The sequence below is a fragment of the Pongo abelii genome, chromosome 13 (genome assembly GCF_028885655.2).
Source record: "Pongo abelii isolate AG06213 chromosome 13, NHGRI_mPonAbe1-v2.0_pri, whole genome shotgun sequence".
Lineage (NCBI taxonomy): Eukaryota > Metazoa > Chordata > Mammalia > Primates > Hominidae > Pongo > Pongo abelii.
This window is the reverse complement of record NC_071998.2, coordinates 117,252,672-117,273,287: the sequence shown is the minus strand read 5'-3', so window position 1 is coordinate 117,273,287 and position 20,616 is coordinate 117,252,672. Positions and strand designations below refer to the sequence as shown.

Genomic DNA, 20,616 nt, shown 5'->3' with positions numbered 1-20,616 from the left:
CGGTATGTGGATAGGCCCCTTCGCCCCTGACTGGGTATTTCTGGCAGTTTCCTGTTATTCTCTTTGATCTTGTAATGGGTTTTGGGACCCCCACTTCTCCAGTCCCAGGGCTCAGAAGCCCACCAGGCTTTCCGATGCTCTCACTAAGTGTTGGCTTCTTGAGCAAGAAGGGCTAGGTCAGGGGGTGGGGTCTGGTTTTACTCATCTCTGAGTCTAGCCTCTAACCCACTGCTTGACGCAGAAAAGGTACCTGGTGAAAATCTATTAAAATCAATGACTGATTTCGCCCAATTTGGAGTGAGACATGCCCGCACAGTCTCAATGTCTGGAGAGCTTTACAAACCCCAGGGGACACCAGAGGCTGGGCCAGAGGGCCTGTGTGATGATGGCCCAGTTTCCTCACCTATGAAGTGAGGATGCTTCTACCCTCCCAGAGGGGTGGTGAGGAGTGAAGAGAGAAAACGTGCACATGCTTCCTAACACAGCACATAGGAAGAGCATTGCTATTTTCATTTCGGCCTCCCTAGGATAACGGAGACACCCATAATTCCCTCAGGGGTTGCTAGTCAACGTGTGAATCTCCTATAAGCACTGGTGTGTGCTTCTCTCCACACGCTGGTCCAAGGTGAGACTCAAGGCGGTTCTGAGGAAGTGTCTGCTTCGGAATGTTAAAGATAAATTTGGGTGTGCGTATGTACTATGTTCCCACAGTACATTTTTGCAAAACCACATAGCATATATTGTTTTATTTACAAAGATGAGAAAGGCTGACCCACAAGCTAATTGAATCAGGCAAATAACTATTTAGCCATGGGAGCAATTCCTACAGGCAGGCTGAGCACCAAGTGAGGGAGGACGGCTTTGGAGGGCAATCTATTTTCTAAAGTTTACCCTCACAGTGTAACTGCCTGGAGATTAATGGGAATGGTGGCCCTAGGCCTTGTTTTGCCTGGCTTTACCAACTGAAAGAGTCAAACAGTTATATCTATCATAGACAATTTGCTGCAACTAATTAACATTAATCTGATTTCCTGTGAGTCAGTTTCCTTGAGATATAGTAAACAGGCCAATTACCTGCCATTGACCTCTTTTATTATAAAGATTTAGATATTAGCGACAGATGTATATGTAAACATATGGAATTTCTAACAATTTGAAGAAAACAAATGTTAAATCCAGTTAAAAGATTTTTAATTGGTCTTAGAAGATTACAAATTTAGAGTTTAAAAAGGTATGTTGAATATTGCAGGGATTCTGTTTTTTCAGTGGCATCTGAGGTCCATTCTTTCCAAACTTTTGTTAGTCTTTAACTGTAAAGAAGTTAAAGGTGAAGAAGCTAATGTGTGCCAGACGCAGTGGCTCACACCGGTAATCCCAACACTTTGGGAAGCCAAGGCAGGATTGCTCGAGCCCAGAAGTTCAAGACCAGCCTGGACAACACAATCAGAACCCATCTCTAAAAAAGAAAAATAAGTGAACTTAAAAAAAATCTTTTCAATCGGGTCCAGTGGCTCACACCTGTAATCCCAGAGCTCCAGGAGGCCAAGGTCGGAGGATTGCCTGAGGCCAGGAGTTTGAGACCAGCCTAGGCAACATAGCAAGCCACATCTCTACAAAAAAGAAAAATTAGCCAGGCATGGCGGTGTACACCTGTAGTCCTAGCCACTCAGGAAGCTGAGGCAGGAAGATCGCTTGAGCCCAGGAGTTTTACGCTGCAGTGAGTGAGACTCTATCTCAAAAAAAAATCCATCTAACCAGTGCCAAAGGCATCACTACTAGGTCAGGAGAGTGTGAGCTGAGGGCAGAGAGACCTGGGTTCAAGGTGTGACCCCTTGCTGTCCTAGGTCTGTGACCTTTTGGCATTCACTTAAGTTTTCTGAGCTTCAGTTTCCTAATCTATGAAAATGGGGAGTTTTCCTTGCGGTGTTACTGACCACATCAGGATCAAGTGAGGACTCCTAACGATGGTTCAGTAGGTGGCACAGCGCCTGCACACTCAACAGCAGCTGTTCCTTCCCTCCCAGCCTCACCGTCATCTCAGAGTGGTCTCCGACAGGAGGCAGTTACACTCCTAGGCCTGGTGCTGGATGCACTTTCTCCTCTGCCTGCACTTGGCTGGCTCAAATAGTGAAGTAAGAAACTGCATCAACATTAAATCATGAAAGCAAAAAGTTTATTCATGTTTGAAACTACATATAACTACCACGAGGAAGACTTTTTCAATCCAGGGTGTAATCCAGTTAGAAAGGAACACGAAACGTTTTTAATACATTAGAATCACCGCCACAAATTATTTTCATGACTCAATCAGTTTCAGAATCGCATACAATACAAAAAGAGAGAAAGGAGAGGGGGCCCCATTACACAGGGTGAAATATACAGTACTGAATACTGAAATCTGAATGCATCACAATTAGTCGCTGCTTTTTTTTTTTTTGCATGGATTAGTAATAAGATGAAGAACATTCAAAATGTTTCTCAGTATTTACAACAGTTTTACTGATCCTGTGTTGAATTAAGACCCAATGTTTCCACTCTCGGTTTTTTAAAAGTTGCAAATGCAACCCTGATTTTTCTTTTAAAAGATTACAATGTACATTACATTTTATGAAGGGAAACAAAGAGTTAATTACAAGATGCAAAAAGATAAGAAAGACAAACTACAGCGTGAGTATTGTTCAGAGGTAGTAAGTGAGCACTCTAAGCTACAGAACATGTTGAAATTCTATTGGTTTGTATGAGTTCGCATGAGGTAATAAAGCTGTGTTTTGATTGGTGGGATGTATAAATACTCTTTTGCTACACTATATACAACACTCCAGAGAGCAGGGCCTTTTGCAGATGCCCAGAGGACGTAGCAAACCTTGACAAGTCTGTGCAGCACCCAGTGCACACCGTAAAACCCCAGACGGATTGATCTCGTTTTCACCACTATCAGCAGCAAGTATCTTCATCTCTCAGAACAATCTGGATCCATAATTTTATTACCGAGCAGACTCTGGGCACTGGTGCTTTCAGAGAGAGAAACGATGCTACCAGTCTCTGATCTAATTATAACATAAGAGATCTGAACACAAACGTGACGAGGAAGATTCTTAAACACAACCATCATTAACAGGGATAGCCAAACAGCTCTTTATTCCAACTCCATTAGTGATATGAAAGAAAGACAATCCAAGTCAGTAATGGAAATATGCAAGAAGTTCAATTTAGGTGAGGTGAATTTTTGCATCTGCTTTAACGGTTGAGGTTTAGTGTATATTGTACTTTTTACCCTTAAGGCCAAGTAATTGGCAACTGTGAAACCATTAATGTAAAATATTGATAATAAATTATGATAAAATAGCTACATGACTGTCAACAATGTTAAATCTTGGCCTAATTGGATAAAGTGCTTTTTTTTTTTTTTTAACATTGCGTGTTTTTAAGTATAAATACAAATGATTATGATTCCTTAAAAAACAGATTTACCAAGTTCTCGAATAAGACAAGGTTTTACAGTAAAGCTGTAGATGGTGGGCTACAAAAACGCTTTCCTTTTCCTCCTATTGCTCTGAATGCACTTATCAAGGCATGTCAGCTCAGGGAAAAGTGTGGCCAGAGATTAGTTAGAGGTATCCGAGTGCACACTTCCTGGGCCTTCTGTAGGAGAAGTCACAGAAGATGGAGTTGTTGCGTCCTGCCAGCCTCCATTAGCCTGAAAGGAGAAACACAGTTCAACGGGTGCACGTCTACATATTAATTCTACTCCCCAATTTAAAACACCCGGATGACAACATGAGAGCAGAGATGCATTAGCAAAATGTATTTTCTAAACCCACTGTGGCAGGAGTTGGCAGCATGTGTTAAAGTGGGATTAAATGCATGTAAAACAAATCCATCCCATCAAGTAAAGACTTGGCAATAAATCAACATGCCGAAGAAGGGCTTCAGCGAGGCCCATGCTGGCATCAAGCTCGGCCTTTGATCTGCTGGTAAAACTAAAGTGACTCAAAAAGAAATCTCTTAAGAAGGGAGCAGTGGGGAAGTTCAATGCAATGCCTCAGCGAAACCCAGGGCTCCATGAAGTCTAAACTTCACCCTGGCTTAATCATCATTTCCATAGAGAAGCAGTTGCCCACCCTTTTTCCACACACGCCTGACAGCCAGCTACTGTAACCCTTGGAAAGTGAAGGCCAGAATTTCCCTCCAAATAGGATCTTCCAGAATGAAAATGCATGAGCCGCAGAGCAGCACACACTGTTCAAATCTGTATTCCAATTATCTGTGGCTGAGGCTCCTATTTGGGATGTTGCTCTCACCTTCCACATGCTGCTGGCCCTTCCTGCCTCAGACCTGCAGCAGCAACAACTGTACTCAGAAACAAATTCGCCTTATGTCTCGGCCTACAGTGGCAATTGCTGAAATCAATGTCTGATCAGATTTCTGCTGTGGCAGACAGCTTGTCGCTACATATTTTTATGTCAGTCAAGAAGAGGGAGGTGCCAGCCTCGTGAGTTGGGGAACACTGAGTGGAAGTGACGGGGCTGGCCTTTCTGGAGAGGAGGTGAGGGTGAGCTGGCTCCCCATGCCTGCAGCACCAACCACCCTCTGCCTCCATGCTGCCCCCAGAACCGAACCCCCTACACCAATGTCAGGGTGGGTCATAAGGTGCCTCCTGCCTCCCTCACATCTATTTGCAACTTCCTCTGCAAGTCCATCCAAAATGCCCTCTTTCAGGCCTGGGCTGCCAGGCTGCTGAGAACTCTGTCTAGATTCCCTACCCAGCCTGGATACAGCTCCTAGATGAGCATGTGGCAGCCATTGTTTCTTCTTCCGTGATCACAGTTCCTGGAGAACTCCCTGTCTTCTAATTCACTGCAGAGTTGGCATGCAAAGCACCTTTTCTACCTCTATGACCTAACAACCCCACAGAGATGACCAGACCCTAAGGGAAGAGGATTTTCCAGGCTTGAGACATATCAAATTCAGGTTAGGAAAAACAAAAGGAAACAGTATTTAAAATAAAAAAAAAAAAGCTATGGTGCTATTGTTTTAAAGCCTCTGTTTTGCCAGGTTGGCTAATGACATGCCCATGTGAGTTCGGTGGACTCTCAGAAATCCTCTTCTCTAAAAGGTAAGCTGTTTCCCCCCTCAGGTATGAAAATCTACTTAGGAAAAGAAAAACTCTCACACAGATACAAGTCTAAAAATATTCCATCTGAAGTAAACATCATTCCTCTTTTATCCAAATTTATAAACAACAAATGTACAATATTTTTACCCAGCGTGGCAGCTGGAGGAGAGGTTGTCAGCAAGCATTCTTTTTTTTCAAAATAAATTAATCCTTACTCTGGTGGTTTGAGATTATGCACTGTATTATACAACAGCGCCTTATCAAGCCTCATCAGTGAAGATGGAATTCATGTCTGTAAAATGCTGCAGGCAATCACAGTTTCATATTTTATCATGTTGATAAGGATATCGCACATTCTCTGAAGCATTTCAAAACACTTAAATGAAAAAGGAGAAATGCAACTAAAAGGCTTTTTATATGGTTTGTTGTGGGTTATTATGAGTTATTTATAAGCCCAAAAAGAAAGATTTGACATTTCAAATGTAAAAGATTTGAGTATTTAATGGTCCTTTTTTCCCTTTACAATTGAACATCCTCAATCACTTTTTAAATCATTAATATTTACTCTCATAGCAAGCCAAGGCCCTAAAAAGGGAGAATTTTGCCCATTTTCTTCCTGAGTCTACTACCGTGAGCTGGGCAGTTAATTTCCTTCCTAAGTCTAGAACCCCAGACTCCATCCACCACACCCCACAGCACCACCACGATGACCTGCTACCCTGCCCCCTTCCCCCTTTTCCAGAGCTGTGTGTTTTGCCATTTTCCATCCATGTCAGTGGAGGGAAAGGTAAAGTTGTAGTGAAGTAGTTACAAAAGTTAAAATTATTTCCTCCATAATGAAAATTGTCAAATATGTTGTGCATCCACATTGACAATACAGCAAGATGCTTTTAATAACACAATTATTTGTTTAGCTTGGTTTGTTGGTCTGCCTGGGATTCTCCAAACTTACCACCTTCACCTGAGTTCTGTTTGGGAATTTTTCCTGCTGCCTGGTTCTAAGATAATGACCTGTTTTCTACCGTCTCCCTGGAACACAGCACTGATGGTAGGAAATGGTGTCTTAATGGGCTGATGCTTAAGTCCCTGCTGATGACAGGACACCAGCCACTTCTGGGCATCTATGAGGACTTCTAAGGGTATCTAGGCGGCATCAAGCATTTAGGTTCTTAAATAAAAGTGCAGCAAAGATGCTGCCTTCCCTACCTGCCAAGAAGATGAGAAGCCAGGTCAAATGGCTATTAATTTCTTTATTAGTCACTGTTTACCTGACACTGTTCTCCTACAGCTGGCTCCCCAGAGTACTCACATTTAAATTATGTGGACTGTACAGTGAATTTCCTCCAAGGCCATCACTGTAGCCTCCCGTCTGATTGATAACATGACGGAGGGTATCCACCTAGAAGTGAGACAAAACAGAATTCATCATCCCAAATCTATTAAAATGTCATCACTTACAAAAGGAAATAATTTGAATTATGTGTGCCACAAGGGTTTAACATCTTCAATGAAAGACAAATTTATCAATCAAATGTGACTGGCAGAATTTCAACCATTCTTTGCATATTTAAACTCACAAATCTTTGTTTTTCATGCCAGCCAAACAATAACATCTTCATGGCAATGCAACTTTCCATCTACAGCAACCAAATGGATGTGGCTGTGGGTGAAAACCTACTTAGAATTGTGTATATGGAATTATCTCAACTCTCTCTCTCTCTCACTTTCTCTATGTCTCATACACACACATCCAGATGTATAAAAACTATATGAGTAGTTCTGTTCTCAAATAAGAGGACAAAAAAAGAGTAGAAATTATAGAGTTATAATTTAAGAACTCAGGTTTTTGTACTCTGACTTAAGAAATGAAACAGCAATATGTTCTTAAACCATATACACACTGGCACACTCAATTTTTCTGTTCTATTTTGTGACAAAAGTAAGATGCACCCAACCCCTCTCCATGAGCTCAAGCCAGAGCCGAATGCATTCACAAAGTTTATCAGGTTTGAATCATCACAAGTCACTGTTCACTTGACTTCTCATTAAATTAAATGGCGGGGCAGATGGGTCCTGTTTGGAAGCACCCAGCACAGGTTCTGCATGGATGTGTAGACCACTTCCATGGGGTCAGAGGAAGGAGTTTTGAGCCCAAACCCTACCCTGCTAGAAAGGCCCCACTGGGGCATTTCTCCTACCTGTGATTGCACATTGGCTCCGACTTGGGACCCTTGGTAAGAATCCCCATTCAGACTCTGCATGTTCATGAACATGTCCCCAGAATTTGGGAGGTTAAAAGAACCAGAAGAACCTGGAAAGGAAAGAGTTAAGTAGCTGAATAACAGAGAGCTACACACATAATCCTCAAAGACCTAGAGGCAGGGAGAGGAGAAAAAGTACAGAAGGGAAAGGCTGTGCACAACATAAAGCATTTCCAGATCTAAGAGGATGGAGAGTAACTCCAGAGAGTTGGGTCCTGTGAGTCACTCCATATTCAGGAGAAGTCCCATCAATGGGGAAGCCCAAACTTAAAAAACAAAAGCAAAAACAAAGAGACAAATCAAAATAAATTAAAAAGAAAAAATAAGCCAAAACACCCAGCAGCTGGCCTGGACCCTTCCCCTTGTTTCCGCTGATCTCCAGGATTTAGTCATTACACGAGCTTGTCAACATGGCTAACTGTCATGGTGGACAGCCACCCAGAGAAGAGACTTTTCCAGGAGCTCTTTCTTAGCTATGCATATACCTCCCTCTCTTTTCACCTGTTTTTATGTGCCATTAAAAAGAACTGGGGGGTGAGGAGACAAGACAAAACAAACAAAAAACCCCCTACTTTCTGAACTTCTAAAGATATAGCTAAGAGACCTTCTCAGAAAAGCCCCTGGAATTGCTACTGAAGTCCATCTGTTTGGACTAGCTGCACGTCTTTCATTGTTATTCAAATTCCCTGAAATTTTAAAGTATTTCTAACCCCCTCACAAATGTCACATAAAATGCAGCCAAAATGTACCGGACAAGGATCCAAGAATCTTGCATGCGTGTATTAAGCACCATAACCCTCACAGCTAGCCACCTGCTAAGCATGCCGTCAGCCCCGCTTAGACAGTGCTGCGGAAAGGCAGAGAAAGGACAGCGGCGCTGGGCAGAAAGCACTGCTGCACTTCCCTCCAGCATTCCAGCTTCCTCACACACAGCAACTGCTGCATTTCCCACTTCTGCTATTTCACTCTCCACAGACCACTACTGATCCTAAAGTGGTATCTGGAAAGAAATAGCTAAAATAGTCATGAGCAATAGCACTCTGCCTAATTACTGAACTGAAAGCCACTACTAAGTGTAAAACTTCCATAATCTACTAGTGAGTGGCAATCACTGTGAAGAGTGGGTTTACAGGCTCTGGCCTTCCACTCATTCACCCATCTCAAGAACAAGCCTGCATTTGAACATAAATCTTCCTTTTTAAGTCCACTCTGTCCTCAGTATGGCTCTTGTTTCCTGGCCTGTGGGACAGGGCACTGTGGCATAAGGCTGCCTGGGCCAGTTGGGGAGCGAGCCCCCAGTACGCACCGGAATTTGGTGTGGTGGGCGAATTGGTCTGGTTGTTCTGCACAGCTGCTGCTACTGCGTGTGCAGCTGTCACGGCCGTCTTCGCAGCATAGAGGTTGGCTTCTTCCTGAAACTTGCCGATATTCTTCTTGTACCTGATTCGTTTGTTGCCAAACCAATTGGATACCTACAAATTGCAGAGACATGGAGGTGAAGGGGAAGAGAGGAAAAAGTAATCAAATTCCAATAATACCTGCTGGACACCAAGGCAATACCTTGGGAGACACACAATTCCTAGCCTGCAACCTCACATCCTACGGATCATGCATAATGGTTTTGGGGGTTATTTTCTCTTTTGGCAAAACTCTCACATTCTTTTGGAATAACGCTGCTTTCTTAGAGTTGGCCACAGTAATACCAAAATGGCAGGGAGCACTGCTCATAAAAGATATCCAACTGCTATATACCGATTAGTATATAGTCAGGCCCCCAAAATCAGGCTGAAAAGCTGAAGGAAATATTTGCTAAGTTAGGTAAATAATAAGAAATACTTGAACATGAATGACTTCTTCTTCTTTTTTGGGTCTAGAACAATTTTGGCAGCTGTATAGTAGAATCATGTTTGGTCTGCTGAAAAGAGTAACATCAATTAATAATGGATGAAAAAACCCTTTGTCTTTTGCCTTAGAAAATACTGCATGTCTGCCAAGATGGCTGCTCAAGCTCTGCCAGTTAACATGTGGGAAGGTCACAACTTGAAAACTCAAGTAATTCCAACCAGGTCAAAAGCAAACACAGAGGAGCAACTCTAATGTCATCAGGTGGAATATATTTCTTTCTTTTGCAAACTTATGATGTCAGCCGGTGCAAATGGAAGAGAGATTTCTACAAAGGATCTTGGCAATAGGCAGATTTCATCACACTTCAAGGAGAGCAGAGCTCAGCCCCAGAATCATGGCTCAGAGTTACAATGTGTTCAGGCACCTGTAATTGAGCTATATAAAGAAGCTAAAAGCCACATGGCAATTTATAAGAAAGTATACTCACTCACTATATAAAAGGATCTGACCTCTCTTTTATTAAAGTAACAGTTTAAAAATACTTTTCAATAATTTCTTAATAATCTGTCAAAGGGGCATATTGCTGTGCTATCAGGCTGGGTGGGGTCACTGTTCTACCCTTAAGGTATTATTCTTAACAGCTATTCATAGGGGCCCTGAAGAGACATAAGGAGTAGTATGTAGTTTGAAGTCTTCCAATCCAATTTACACTGTGGGCACCCCTTTTGACCATCTCTGCCAAGTCTTTAATTGCTTTGGAAATAGAATTCCCATTCTTCAACCTATGGCACTCATCCTTCTGGAAGGAGCAGAGAGCCCTGGCAAGGGAGCCATGTGAGGAAGACAACATTGGCCTTGCTGCTGCCCATATGCTGCCCATCCTGGGGATCATGGGGTGCACACATGTGCACATATACACATGCAGGCATACTTGCTGAGGACCCATGCAGCAACCATGAGCATAGGTTCGTCAGACAGAAACAAGCCAAAGCCCATCAGGAAGTAAATGTGCTACAGATCAGCACTTCCTAGCTGTTTCTGTTCTACCATCATTTTTTCCCCCAGAAGACTGTATGTATCCCTTCTTTTCTTCATATCAAATAGAGTAGCTCTAATAACTATCATTTGGTGAATGACCATTATGCAGAGCACCTTGCAGACATTTTCTCATTTTAATGTGAACAATTTCAAGGGCTAGGTGGTAGATGGGAGTGGTTATACTGGCATGACACCAGTCCCAAATCCAATGGCCTTGTCTCTCTGACTAGTTTGACCTCTCAGCAGTGTCTGATACTTGTAATTACCACCCCTCTTGCCTAGAGCAGGCTCTTACATGGTGTATGTGACATTATACTCCTTCTCCTCCAACATCTGCTCTTCCCTGATACATAAGAGAGACAGACAGAGAGAGAGAGGAAGAGAGTGAGTTTTCTCCAGGACTCAGCTCTTGGCCCTCTTCTCTCTTGCACCTAAAGCAACCTTATCCATATTCAAAATTTCAATTATCCTCTCTGTGTGGATGACTCCCAGATTTATAGTGAGTTCTCATTTTTAAAGAGATTTCCATATAAATGTTCTGCCACAACTTCCAATTCAATAGGTCTAAGAGGAAGTCCGGTGTCCTCTAAGCCTGTGCCACCTCCTCTATATTTTCTTTGTGGTCCTGATCTCTCCATCTCCAGAGATGTGGTACTCACTACCTCACAAAATCCCCGCCTCCATTGCTGGACAGTCCTAATGGGTATATAGTTCTCTTTATTCCGAACTACAATCTGGTTCCCTTTCCTTTCCACGCATTGGTCCTACTTCCAACATCTAGACTATCACAACATTAGGCCTTCAAGCTCAGCCCCAAGGGACCTCTCCATCCTACTATTAGCCTTCTTGGCCCTCCCTTCCTTGAGCCCCATATGCTCACAGCAGGTGTGCATTATAACTGCATAGGATGTGGCAATAGGAAGAAGTTAGGAGAGTATATAAGCGAGGAAGCCATGAGGGCCTGAGCCAGGCAAAGCAGTAGGAGTGGAGAGGCACATATTATGGAGGTAGAACAGACAGAATCTGGCCACTGACTAGCTCTGGAGGTCAGTGGAGAGGGACAAGCCAGAGACGATGCAGGTGTGGTGCCCAGGCCTTGAGCAGGATGGAGACAGATACTTGGGAGGAATTTCTGCACCAGGACAAATCAGCCTCAGTGACCATTAGAATCCATACCAGAATTATGTGATTCTAAAAACAGAAAAGTTCTAAATCAAGATTGGAAAAGGACTATAAAGGTATGGATTCTGATTACACTTGTTAAAGCATGTTCTCTTTGACCTTACCTCATGTTTCCCAATAGATGCTCTCAGCTCAGGAGACAGACCTAGAGTTGGCTTGCAAAAAGCTCTTTTAATACATAATTATCACTCTAGCTTTTCTGACTAAGACTGTCAGGCCTTAGAAAGGGTTAAATATTGAACATATCTATAGTGCAAAGGAGGATAGTCTTGGTTGAGAGGGAATTTGGTATTTCTTAAGCATAATTAATGAAAATTCCCCAACTCTGAATTTAGCAACAAAGGCCCATCTTAGAATTCTCTTCTTCCAAACAATTCTCTGTTGGATTCAGTACTTTGTAGTTAATATTACCTTGACAATCAGAGAAGCTATAATACATTAATGAAACCTAGCCTGGAAAATCAGATTACAGCTTTATTAACAGTTTCATAATTGAGGAATCTCTGTACCATCGAAGGTCTCATCTCTAGATATGTAAGAATCCTCTGTTTATGCATACCCCTGGACCAATCAAACAACAGTCATCACTAATAAAGGTTTATTTAATTCTCACAGTAAAATTTTAATATCACCAGCAGCCTGGGGAAGCTTTAGCAAGTGGATTTGCTTGACATCAGATCGTTTTTATTCTGCTAGTCCCAATACTTCTTAATCTTTAATATCAAGGCAATTAAAATTAATGGCCACTCATCCGAAGCTACTGTGGGCACTGTTTCCTTGACATCAATTGTTTGATGGGATTACCTAGAGGTTAAACTAACAAGCAAGGTTTAATTGGAAGCAATGAAAGAAGCAGTGATCATACGTTATGTTTAACCTGCATAACCACATCTAAATGAATATCTAAAAATGTTAAACTATTTCTCAAATTAAAATATGCACGTCACATTCTGATATTACAGATTTGGGTATTGCAGCAATCAGCTATTAAGACCACACTGCTGCAACTGAGACGGGGTAATTAATGTATCAATCGACACCTAAATTCAGGATTTTTTTTTTCACCTTTTAAAAACAGATGGATATAATTAGTTGCAAAAGAAGCCCTAAGCTCACTCAGTAGGAAGCCTCAAAGGCTGCTGCAGGTCATGGGGCCCCTCTTGCACAGAGCTCACAGTGGGGCCAGGCTGTATGCGCAGTGCATGAAGGCGAGCAGAGCTTGCTCCATCTCTGAACTGGAATGGTCTGTACAGTGGTCCCAGAATAGAAATGCAGGCAGGAAACTGGTGAAGGGAAAGGGACTACGCTGTCCTGTGCCTCTCTGTTGAGCCGCGTATCAAGGATTCATGACTCTGGATTGTGCCCAAGGCAAAGGGCCATGGAAGAATTTTAAGATCAATTAAAAATGAGAATAAAAGCACAAGTACTCTCCCTCTTCTACTGATGTTCATTGTTATCAGCCCCCAGACTGAGCCTCTGGTGATTAGGGGAATGAGTAGTGCACATTATGCAGTTCGCTGATTTTCCGGAACTGTTCTGCAAGGCCAAGGAGCAGCCAGAAAGGGCTCTGGTCTCTCGCATACACTACAACCATGTATTTCCCCCACGCAATTCAGCTATAGATTGCCAATTGCTTTGAAAAGTAAAAATGCTTTCCACATAATACAATAACTAGATTCACCTTTTACATAGCTTTTTTACCTTCTTCAAAAAGCTTTTACTCATTATCTCACTTAGAACCTCTGACTTGGAGGGAGTTGAGTCAGATGTGGAAAGTATCACATAATGGTTACGTGCTTTGGACTCAGAATCCGGTTTCAAATCCACACTCTGCTATTTACTAAGCTGAGTGACTTTGGACAGATTGTTTTAGTTATTTTAGTGTTTCCTTTCCTATAAAATGAGAATAACAATATAAATAGTAGTATCTTCCTCACAGAACTGTTGGGTGCGTTAATGGCTTTGGCACATACCATTTACCTGGTAACTATTAGCTATTACTATCACTCATGTTTTATCAAGGAAGAAACGAGAGATCCAGGCCACAGACAAGTTGCCCAAAGTGGGATGCAAAGTGGGATGGATCTAGAATTCAGCCCCAGGATGCCCCGTCAGCTTTTCTTTTTTAAATAACCAACTGCGAAATGCTTACCGAGCATCTGCTACAGTCAATACTGTACCAGGTGCTGTGGGGAGATGAAAAAATAAACACATGGCCCCTACCTGCCTGGACTTTACAATCTGGTTATAAAAGCAATGCTATCCACTCAAAATAATTAGCAAAACTTGCAGGACAGTGATGATCTCATGCTGAACCGTACAGTGCAGACTCTAAAAGCAACAGGGATTTGGAGGAAGAGACATCCCAGCAGGTCTGAGAAATCAGAGGATGCTTCTGAGGCAAGGTCAAACTTGAACGGGACCTCCATTTCAATCCAATTCAATTCCATAGTGCTTTTAATGAAACTCCACAATTCAGAAGCAGAAAACTCCAATAGCTCGTGTGGCCACAAATAAGCCAAAAATGCAAGCCTGCCTCCCTCTCCCTGGACCACTCCGAGATCCCAGAAACTTTTGATCTCTTCTGTAACTTAATTCCCTTTTCCCTTCTTAACCTCTAAACCCCCTTTTTATAGTGACAGAAGGAAGAGAAACCCATTCTACAGAAAAAGGAGAGGAAAAATCAAGAAGCATTTCTACAAGAGGTAGCATCTGAGAGAACATTTCTGTCGGGGAAGGAGCGGACAGTGAGATGGAGAAGGCATTGGTACCTGCGGAGGAGTAGGAGCAAAGCACCTGAAGGGCTGGTGGGTTCTGGCTGAGGAAGAGGAAGGGGGAGAAGCTCTGGGCAAGGGAAAGCCTGAAGAGGGGCGCGCAGGTTCTCCCCAGGTGTTACTGCTGAGTGCAGGAGACAGCTGAAACGGAGCCTGAGATCTGTAGCAGTGGAGTTCAGAAAAGGTTCCAGTGAGGTTGCCCTCCCATCCATGTGCCTGTCCAGGGTCATTGGTCTGCACATTTTTGCTGTGCAAAATTCCCCCTAAATTAATTTTAAAAAATCATGGACCCTCTCACACATTTTTCCTTCCTTGCACATTTTCTAAGTTGGCATCTACAATTTTTCATAACTCTACATAGTTGTAAACAGTGTTATTCCAGTATGTCATAAATGTTGACATCTTAAAATAAAACTGTAACACTATTCTTTAAAATGTATCCAACCGAATATAAATAGCACAGCAGTTTGATACCCATTATCCATTTAAAAAATACATAGGCCAGGCATGGTGGCTCACCCCTGTAATCCCAGCACTTTGGGAGGCCAAGGCAGGTGGATCACGAGGTCAGGAGATTGAGACCATTCTGGCCAATATGGTGAAACCTTGTCTCTACTAAAATACAAAAAATTAGCCGGGCGTGGTGGTGCACGCCTGTAGTCCCAGCTACTCAGGAGGCTGGGGCAGGGGAATCACTTGAACCCGGGAGGCGGAGACTGCAGTGAGCCAAGATCGCGCCACTGCACTCCAGCCTGTCAACAGAGTGAGACTATGTCTCAAAACAAACAAACAAAAAAACATAAACTTGCTCTTCAAGTCTAAAATTTTATGTTCTTCTTTTTGTTCTTGAAAGTGTATTTCTAGTTCGTTTCTCTCCCATATTATCCTAATGCAATATACTTTTATGCTCTACAAAAGGAATATATGGAAATTTAAAATTTGAAATTGTTTTTATTTCCTGTAATTATAAGGCTCTACATGTTTAATATTTCCTTCTGGACTAAACTATCATTATAGTTAGTTTAAAACTAATCAAAGCAATACAAATACTTATTTTGATAAATAAAAATATACTTATTTTGACCATCAAATGTAGGTTTCATCATACATGCGTTTCTTAATTGGGAGTGGGGTGGTTGTACAGTGCTGATTAAAGGAGGTTTGGTTATCACCAATATTTCATCATGTCTCTTGTTGGGCACCCAAGAGGGTCTCATACTTCGGGGCAATGAACCAGGTGGGAGTATCCCTTTCTTTCATAAAGTGAGAAAAGGGCAGGAAGGGAAAAGAAAACCAACACAATGCTTTCATCACAGCCACTTTCTGGGGCAGGTGGATTTTAGGAAGGAGTACACATATACGTAAGGAAAGCTGGCCAGTGAAAACCTTGAAACCGTGCATACCTGAGTCCTCTTTGGAAAACCTTCAGCTCCTCTGTAGAGTATGCGTCCCCCCAAGTTTGCAGAGTGCTGCCTCAAGTGATCAGGCTAACTCCGATTACATTTTAACTTCTCTATGTGAGCACAGCATCGGAACCTCTCATACTGGGTATGCGTAAAGACTTTTTTTGGGCTAAAAACAGGACTCATTCGGGTAACAACTTCCATGTGTCACAATGACCTTTTGTAGCTACACAGACAACAAATCTGTCAGCTATAGGATCTTTTGAGTTCAGATTAAAGAAATAAACCTAAGGGGGGTAGATACAGTTTACTTATTATTTAGCATAACCTTTCTGGAAAGTAAGCCAGCAAACATTAGCATACCCTTTGCCCAGATTACTAAAACTTATCTTGAGAAAATATTTACAGATAAATGTACAAATATATCCACTACAGTCCTACTTTTTTTTTTTTTTTGAGACAGGGTCTCACTCTGTTGCGCAGGCTGAAGTGCAGTGGCACAATCACAGCTCACTGCAGCCTCAACCTCCCAGGCTCAAGAGATCCTCCCACCTCAGCCTCCTGAGTAGCTGCGACTACAGGTGCCCATCACTACAGCCGGCTAATTTTTATGTATTTTGTAGAAACAGGGTTTTGCTATATTGCCCAGGGTATTCTTGAACTCCTGAGCTGAAGTGATCCACCTATCTCCCAAAGTGCTGGCCCCTCAGTCCTACTGCCCCACCATGCCTGGCCCCTTAGTCCTACTTATTAATAGAAAGAGAGAGAGATTAAATTTATAGCACATCTTTGTATAATGGAATATGATCATTTATTAAAGATCATGTTGAGGGGAAATATTCATTGACAAATCAAGGGGAAAATATTCATTATATACTATAAAAAAGGAAGAAAGGGCATTTTTTTCTTTTCATACATCATGAGTCTTTTTTTTTTTTTTTTTTGGTAAAAATAAACACCGACATACATAGATGTAGGTATATACACAAGCACAGGAAAAATGTACTAACATGTGACTATCATGTACAGTGGGGTTTAGAAGTAATTTCTGTTTTTGTGTTTCTTGTGTTTTCAGGTATCATCCAAATTGTTTTCAGATCAGCAAACATTAGGATTTTTTAAATTAGGAAAATATACAATTTAATGAATAAATTAAAAACAACAGAAAAAGCACTGGAAAGTCACTTAACAATCTTTATGAGTTTAAGTGTCAGGCCTTGTGCTGGGACCCAGAGCTATACGAGTGACCAATCCCATTGCTGTACTCTATCTGAAGGGCATGGTTGACAGGTTTGAGAATTCTTAAAATAATTAAAATCAAACACTTTGTAAATCTCAAGCCACTGAAATTTCCCAAGCAGCTCTGCATTTAAGAAAAATTCCATGTTCAAAATAAAAAGCTAAACCATCTGTAATGTCTCTACAGTCACTGAAAGCCAGTTTATTAATTAGCTTTAATTGTATCTTATGTTTCAAATTTTGTCACTACATTTATTGATCATGTTAATAACAACATTAAATAAAAGAGAAAAATTATTACTTAAAGGCCGCCTGCAAGAGGCAGAAGTGCAGAACTTTGTAGTTCATCCTTGGCGTTGCTTCCGTGCATAAACTGCGTCAGGGAGAGGATCTGCACTTGTTTGGAAAGAAGCAGCTGACACTAAAACATCATTATTGAAATTAACAAACTGAAAATTTATGAAGCACAAATCTTAGAAAAATTTGCCATTGTGTTTCCCCATGTTTACTTGTGATGCATACTTTATGTACTGTGCCTAATTAAATGTAACAGATTATGAAATGTTGAAATGCTAAGTCATGTATAATGGAACATGGCAGCATATTTACATGGTAAACAATTTTACCTCTAACAGTTTCTCCCTAATCAATGTTTTCATCCCCATTATGTGATTCAATTTGAAATGAGGGATGGAAGCCAGATACTGTTCAATTTTTAAAGTTAATGGTGTTAATAAATTCTAAATTTCACACCAGTCCTCTCCCTCCAGAAGGTACGGGTTTGATACAGTTTCTATAAGGACAGAAAGGCTGGGCACGCTGGATACACACATTGTGTGCATTCCTCTAAGAACTCGGAGGACAGCTGGATAAATGGGTTTGAGAGCCAAACGGACCTGTGTGTAAATCTCGGCTCTGCAATTTCCTGCCAATGTTACCTTACACAAGTCATGCCATCTAAGGTTCTCCTTTCCTGGTCTACAAGGTGGGATAATGATACCTCCTCCTCATGGGGCTGTTGTGAACATTAAATGAGATGGCATGTTAAATACATAGGACTGTGCCAGGGATGTACCAGGCACTCAGTAAATGTTAGTTTTCCCTTTTCTTAAAACAAATCAGCAACAACAAAACCCTCTGAAGGCCAATGGCATACACACCATGCTTGCTTCCTACAGTGCCTAAGGTCAGGACCCCTTTTCCCAGGAGCTTCAAGTTCTGGGCAAGCTGGTCCCTGCTCCCAGTGCTGGTGAGACACTGGCAAGAGGGAACAGGCAGCAGCAAGAAAGGAAAAGGAGGTGAACTCCTGCATACCTGAACAGAATAAAATTCCTACCACAGAAGACCAAGAGCTCCCATCTGCCACACTCCTGCTGGGCTCTTGTTCTGCACAAGTACCTGACAGCACTACCTGTATCCCTTCTCATCCCTGCCCCAACTAAGCAGGACAATGCACTGGACCTAGAATTTGCAGGAAACCTGAATTCCAATGCTACTTGTGCCTGTATTTAAACAGTGGCCATTTGCAAAGAGCTCATTATGAACCAGCTCTGTACTAGGAACTTTGCATGTATTATCTCATTTAACTGTTACAAAAACCCAATTCTACTGAAGCAAAAACTGAGGTCAGAAAGTTTATGTAACTTGCCTAAGGTTACAATGCCCGTTTCATTATGTCTTACCTGATAAAACTTGTTTTCTCTCAATACTTAAAACAAGTTTCAAAAATTATTCTTTACTCAATTTCTTTTTCATTGTATTAAATGGTGAGGTCTACAAACTTATATTCTACCTTTTCAATGCAAAATATTTCAGCTTCTTCATGGTTAAAATGTGGGCTAGCCCAAGAATCCACACAATTTTTTTCTCTTCTAAGGAAACAAGTTGCAAATTTGGCCAGGTACAGTGGCTCACGCCTGTAATCCCAACACTTTGGGAAGCAGAAGTGGGTGGATCACCTGAGGTCAGGAGTTCGAGACCAGCCTGGCCAACATGGTGAAACCCCTGTCTCTACTAAAAATAAAAAAATTAGCCAGGCATGGTGGTGTACACATGCAGTCCCAGCTACTCAGGAGGCTGAGGCAGGAGAACTGTGGGAGAACCTGGGAGGTGGAGGTTGCAGTGAGCCGAAATCAGGCCACTGCACCTCCAGCCTGGGCAACAGAGCAAGACTCTGTTTCAAAAAAAAAGAAGTTGCAAATTTGTAACAACTGACTTGAAAACTAACTTTTGGAAAACATCCCACTTTTAATGGGAGAAATGAACAAATAGAAATTCAGTTTCCATAGCATTTGAAATAATTTAAAACAGATTCACTTGTCAAGTACAGTATTTTTTTTATTTGAGGCTGTGAAAAATTTTATTGCCATAATGTGCTGACACCCTTACAGTTCAGCTCTGCCCTTTCTACTCTGCATGATAGACTGATAACTGCTCATGACATTCACAAAGAGGCTCATCTGCAAAAGTGTATAAAACGTCAGCCTTGCGGCCACAGTACATAGAAAAAGGATGACGCTGTTCAACTCCCTAAAACACGTGCTGAGGGGTGCCTCTAAATTACCACAGACAATGTTTATAGTTAAGAGGTTTTTTTCCTTTAAAATTATTTTTCTCATTAGAAAAAAAAATGTGGTAGGTATACGACTCAATAGTTTTCCTTCCCTAGGCTCTATGGAAAGCCTCTTTGACAGATTTTGAAACACTGACATCCCAACTGTGGAAATGCCTCCCATCAGCTACACTGAAAGGTGAAGCCATCTCCCAGGCAACATAGCCGGATCCCAGAATGAATGCACAGAGCACTCCAAATAACGATGGGCTAGACTTTTTGTCTTGACAAGTTTCACGTAAATCTAATCCCTGTAAATAAAAACATCAACATGCATTCAGTGTCCTATAAAAAGAAATCCTATAGTCACGCCTCTTGTTGAAGGGAAACGCTTATTTATTCAACCACCACTCCTTACCACATACCCACTGCAGTTTTCTTTTCTTTTCAAAAATCCAGAAAACTTTCATTTAATTGTTAAAGTGGGTATACCTATCCTCAAAAAGCACAGTAAGTAAGCTTTCAACATATATAATTAATTCTCATCAAAAATGAATCTCATGCATTTTTGGAGTAAAGTATACTATATATATATATTCTTTACTCCAAAGAATAGGTCCATCAGAGACTAAGAACAGACACACCCTCATGCCCCTCCCTGGCTCTCACCTTTAGGGAGCCTGTGAATACTTACCACGCTAGTTTGCTGGATGTCAGAACCTTTGTTCCCTCTTTCTTTTGGATCCTTTACAAGACTCTGTATGCCCGGCAAGAAAATGTAGGTTGAATGGATGACAACCGGCATTTAATGAACATTCCTGAGATGCCAGGCCCTGTACTAGGCACTCTTCATACATGATTTCATCAACCCCTGAATTCCCTGAGCAAATTATCATTGTTCTCATTTTATAGATAAAAAATGGACTCATTAAATAATTTGCTCAAGGTCACACTGTTACTAAATAGTGCTGGAGCAGAGTCTGAGTGACTTCTCTGCCTTCCTACACAGAACGTATGGTCATCTGAAGTTAAAGTACCAGTTTATCAAATACATGATATGAAAGGACAGCACTGGATGGGTGCGGTGGCTCATGCCTATAATTCCAGCACTTTGAGAGGCCGAGGCCGGAAGACTGCTTGAGCTTAGGAGTTTGAGACCAGCCTGGGCAATGTGGTGAAACCCCATCCCTACAAAAAATACAAAAAT

At 41.7% G+C, this 20,616-nt stretch overlaps 1 protein-coding gene across 6 annotated transcripts in view; it reads right to left on the bottom strand.

The window, feature by feature from the left end:
- Positions 1–2,156: 2,156 nt before the first annotated feature.
- PBX3 (PBX homeobox 3) overlaps positions 2,157–20,616 on the bottom strand; it is a 223,142-nt gene continuing 204,682 nt past the window's right edge. For 3 of the 6 annotated variants that reach the window (XM_054520626.2, XM_054520629.2, XM_054520627.2), the window contains exons 6-10: positions 20,104–20,166; positions 8,684–8,849; positions 7,315–7,427; positions 6,426–6,515; positions 2,157–3,697 (exon numbers count right to left, since the gene is read on the bottom strand). In XM_054520626.2, the coding sequence (XP_054376601.1) occupies positions 3,605–3,697; positions 6,426–6,515; positions 7,315–7,427; positions 8,684–8,849; positions 20,104–20,166 (525 nt within the window). In that variant the 3' untranslated portion in view covers positions 2,157–3,604. The remainder of the gene's footprint in view (positions 3,698–6,425; positions 6,516–7,314; positions 7,428–8,683; positions 8,850–20,103; positions 20,167–20,616) is intronic. The other 3 variants (XM_024252573.3, XM_054520630.2, XM_024252574.3) reach the window with 3 other exon arrangements.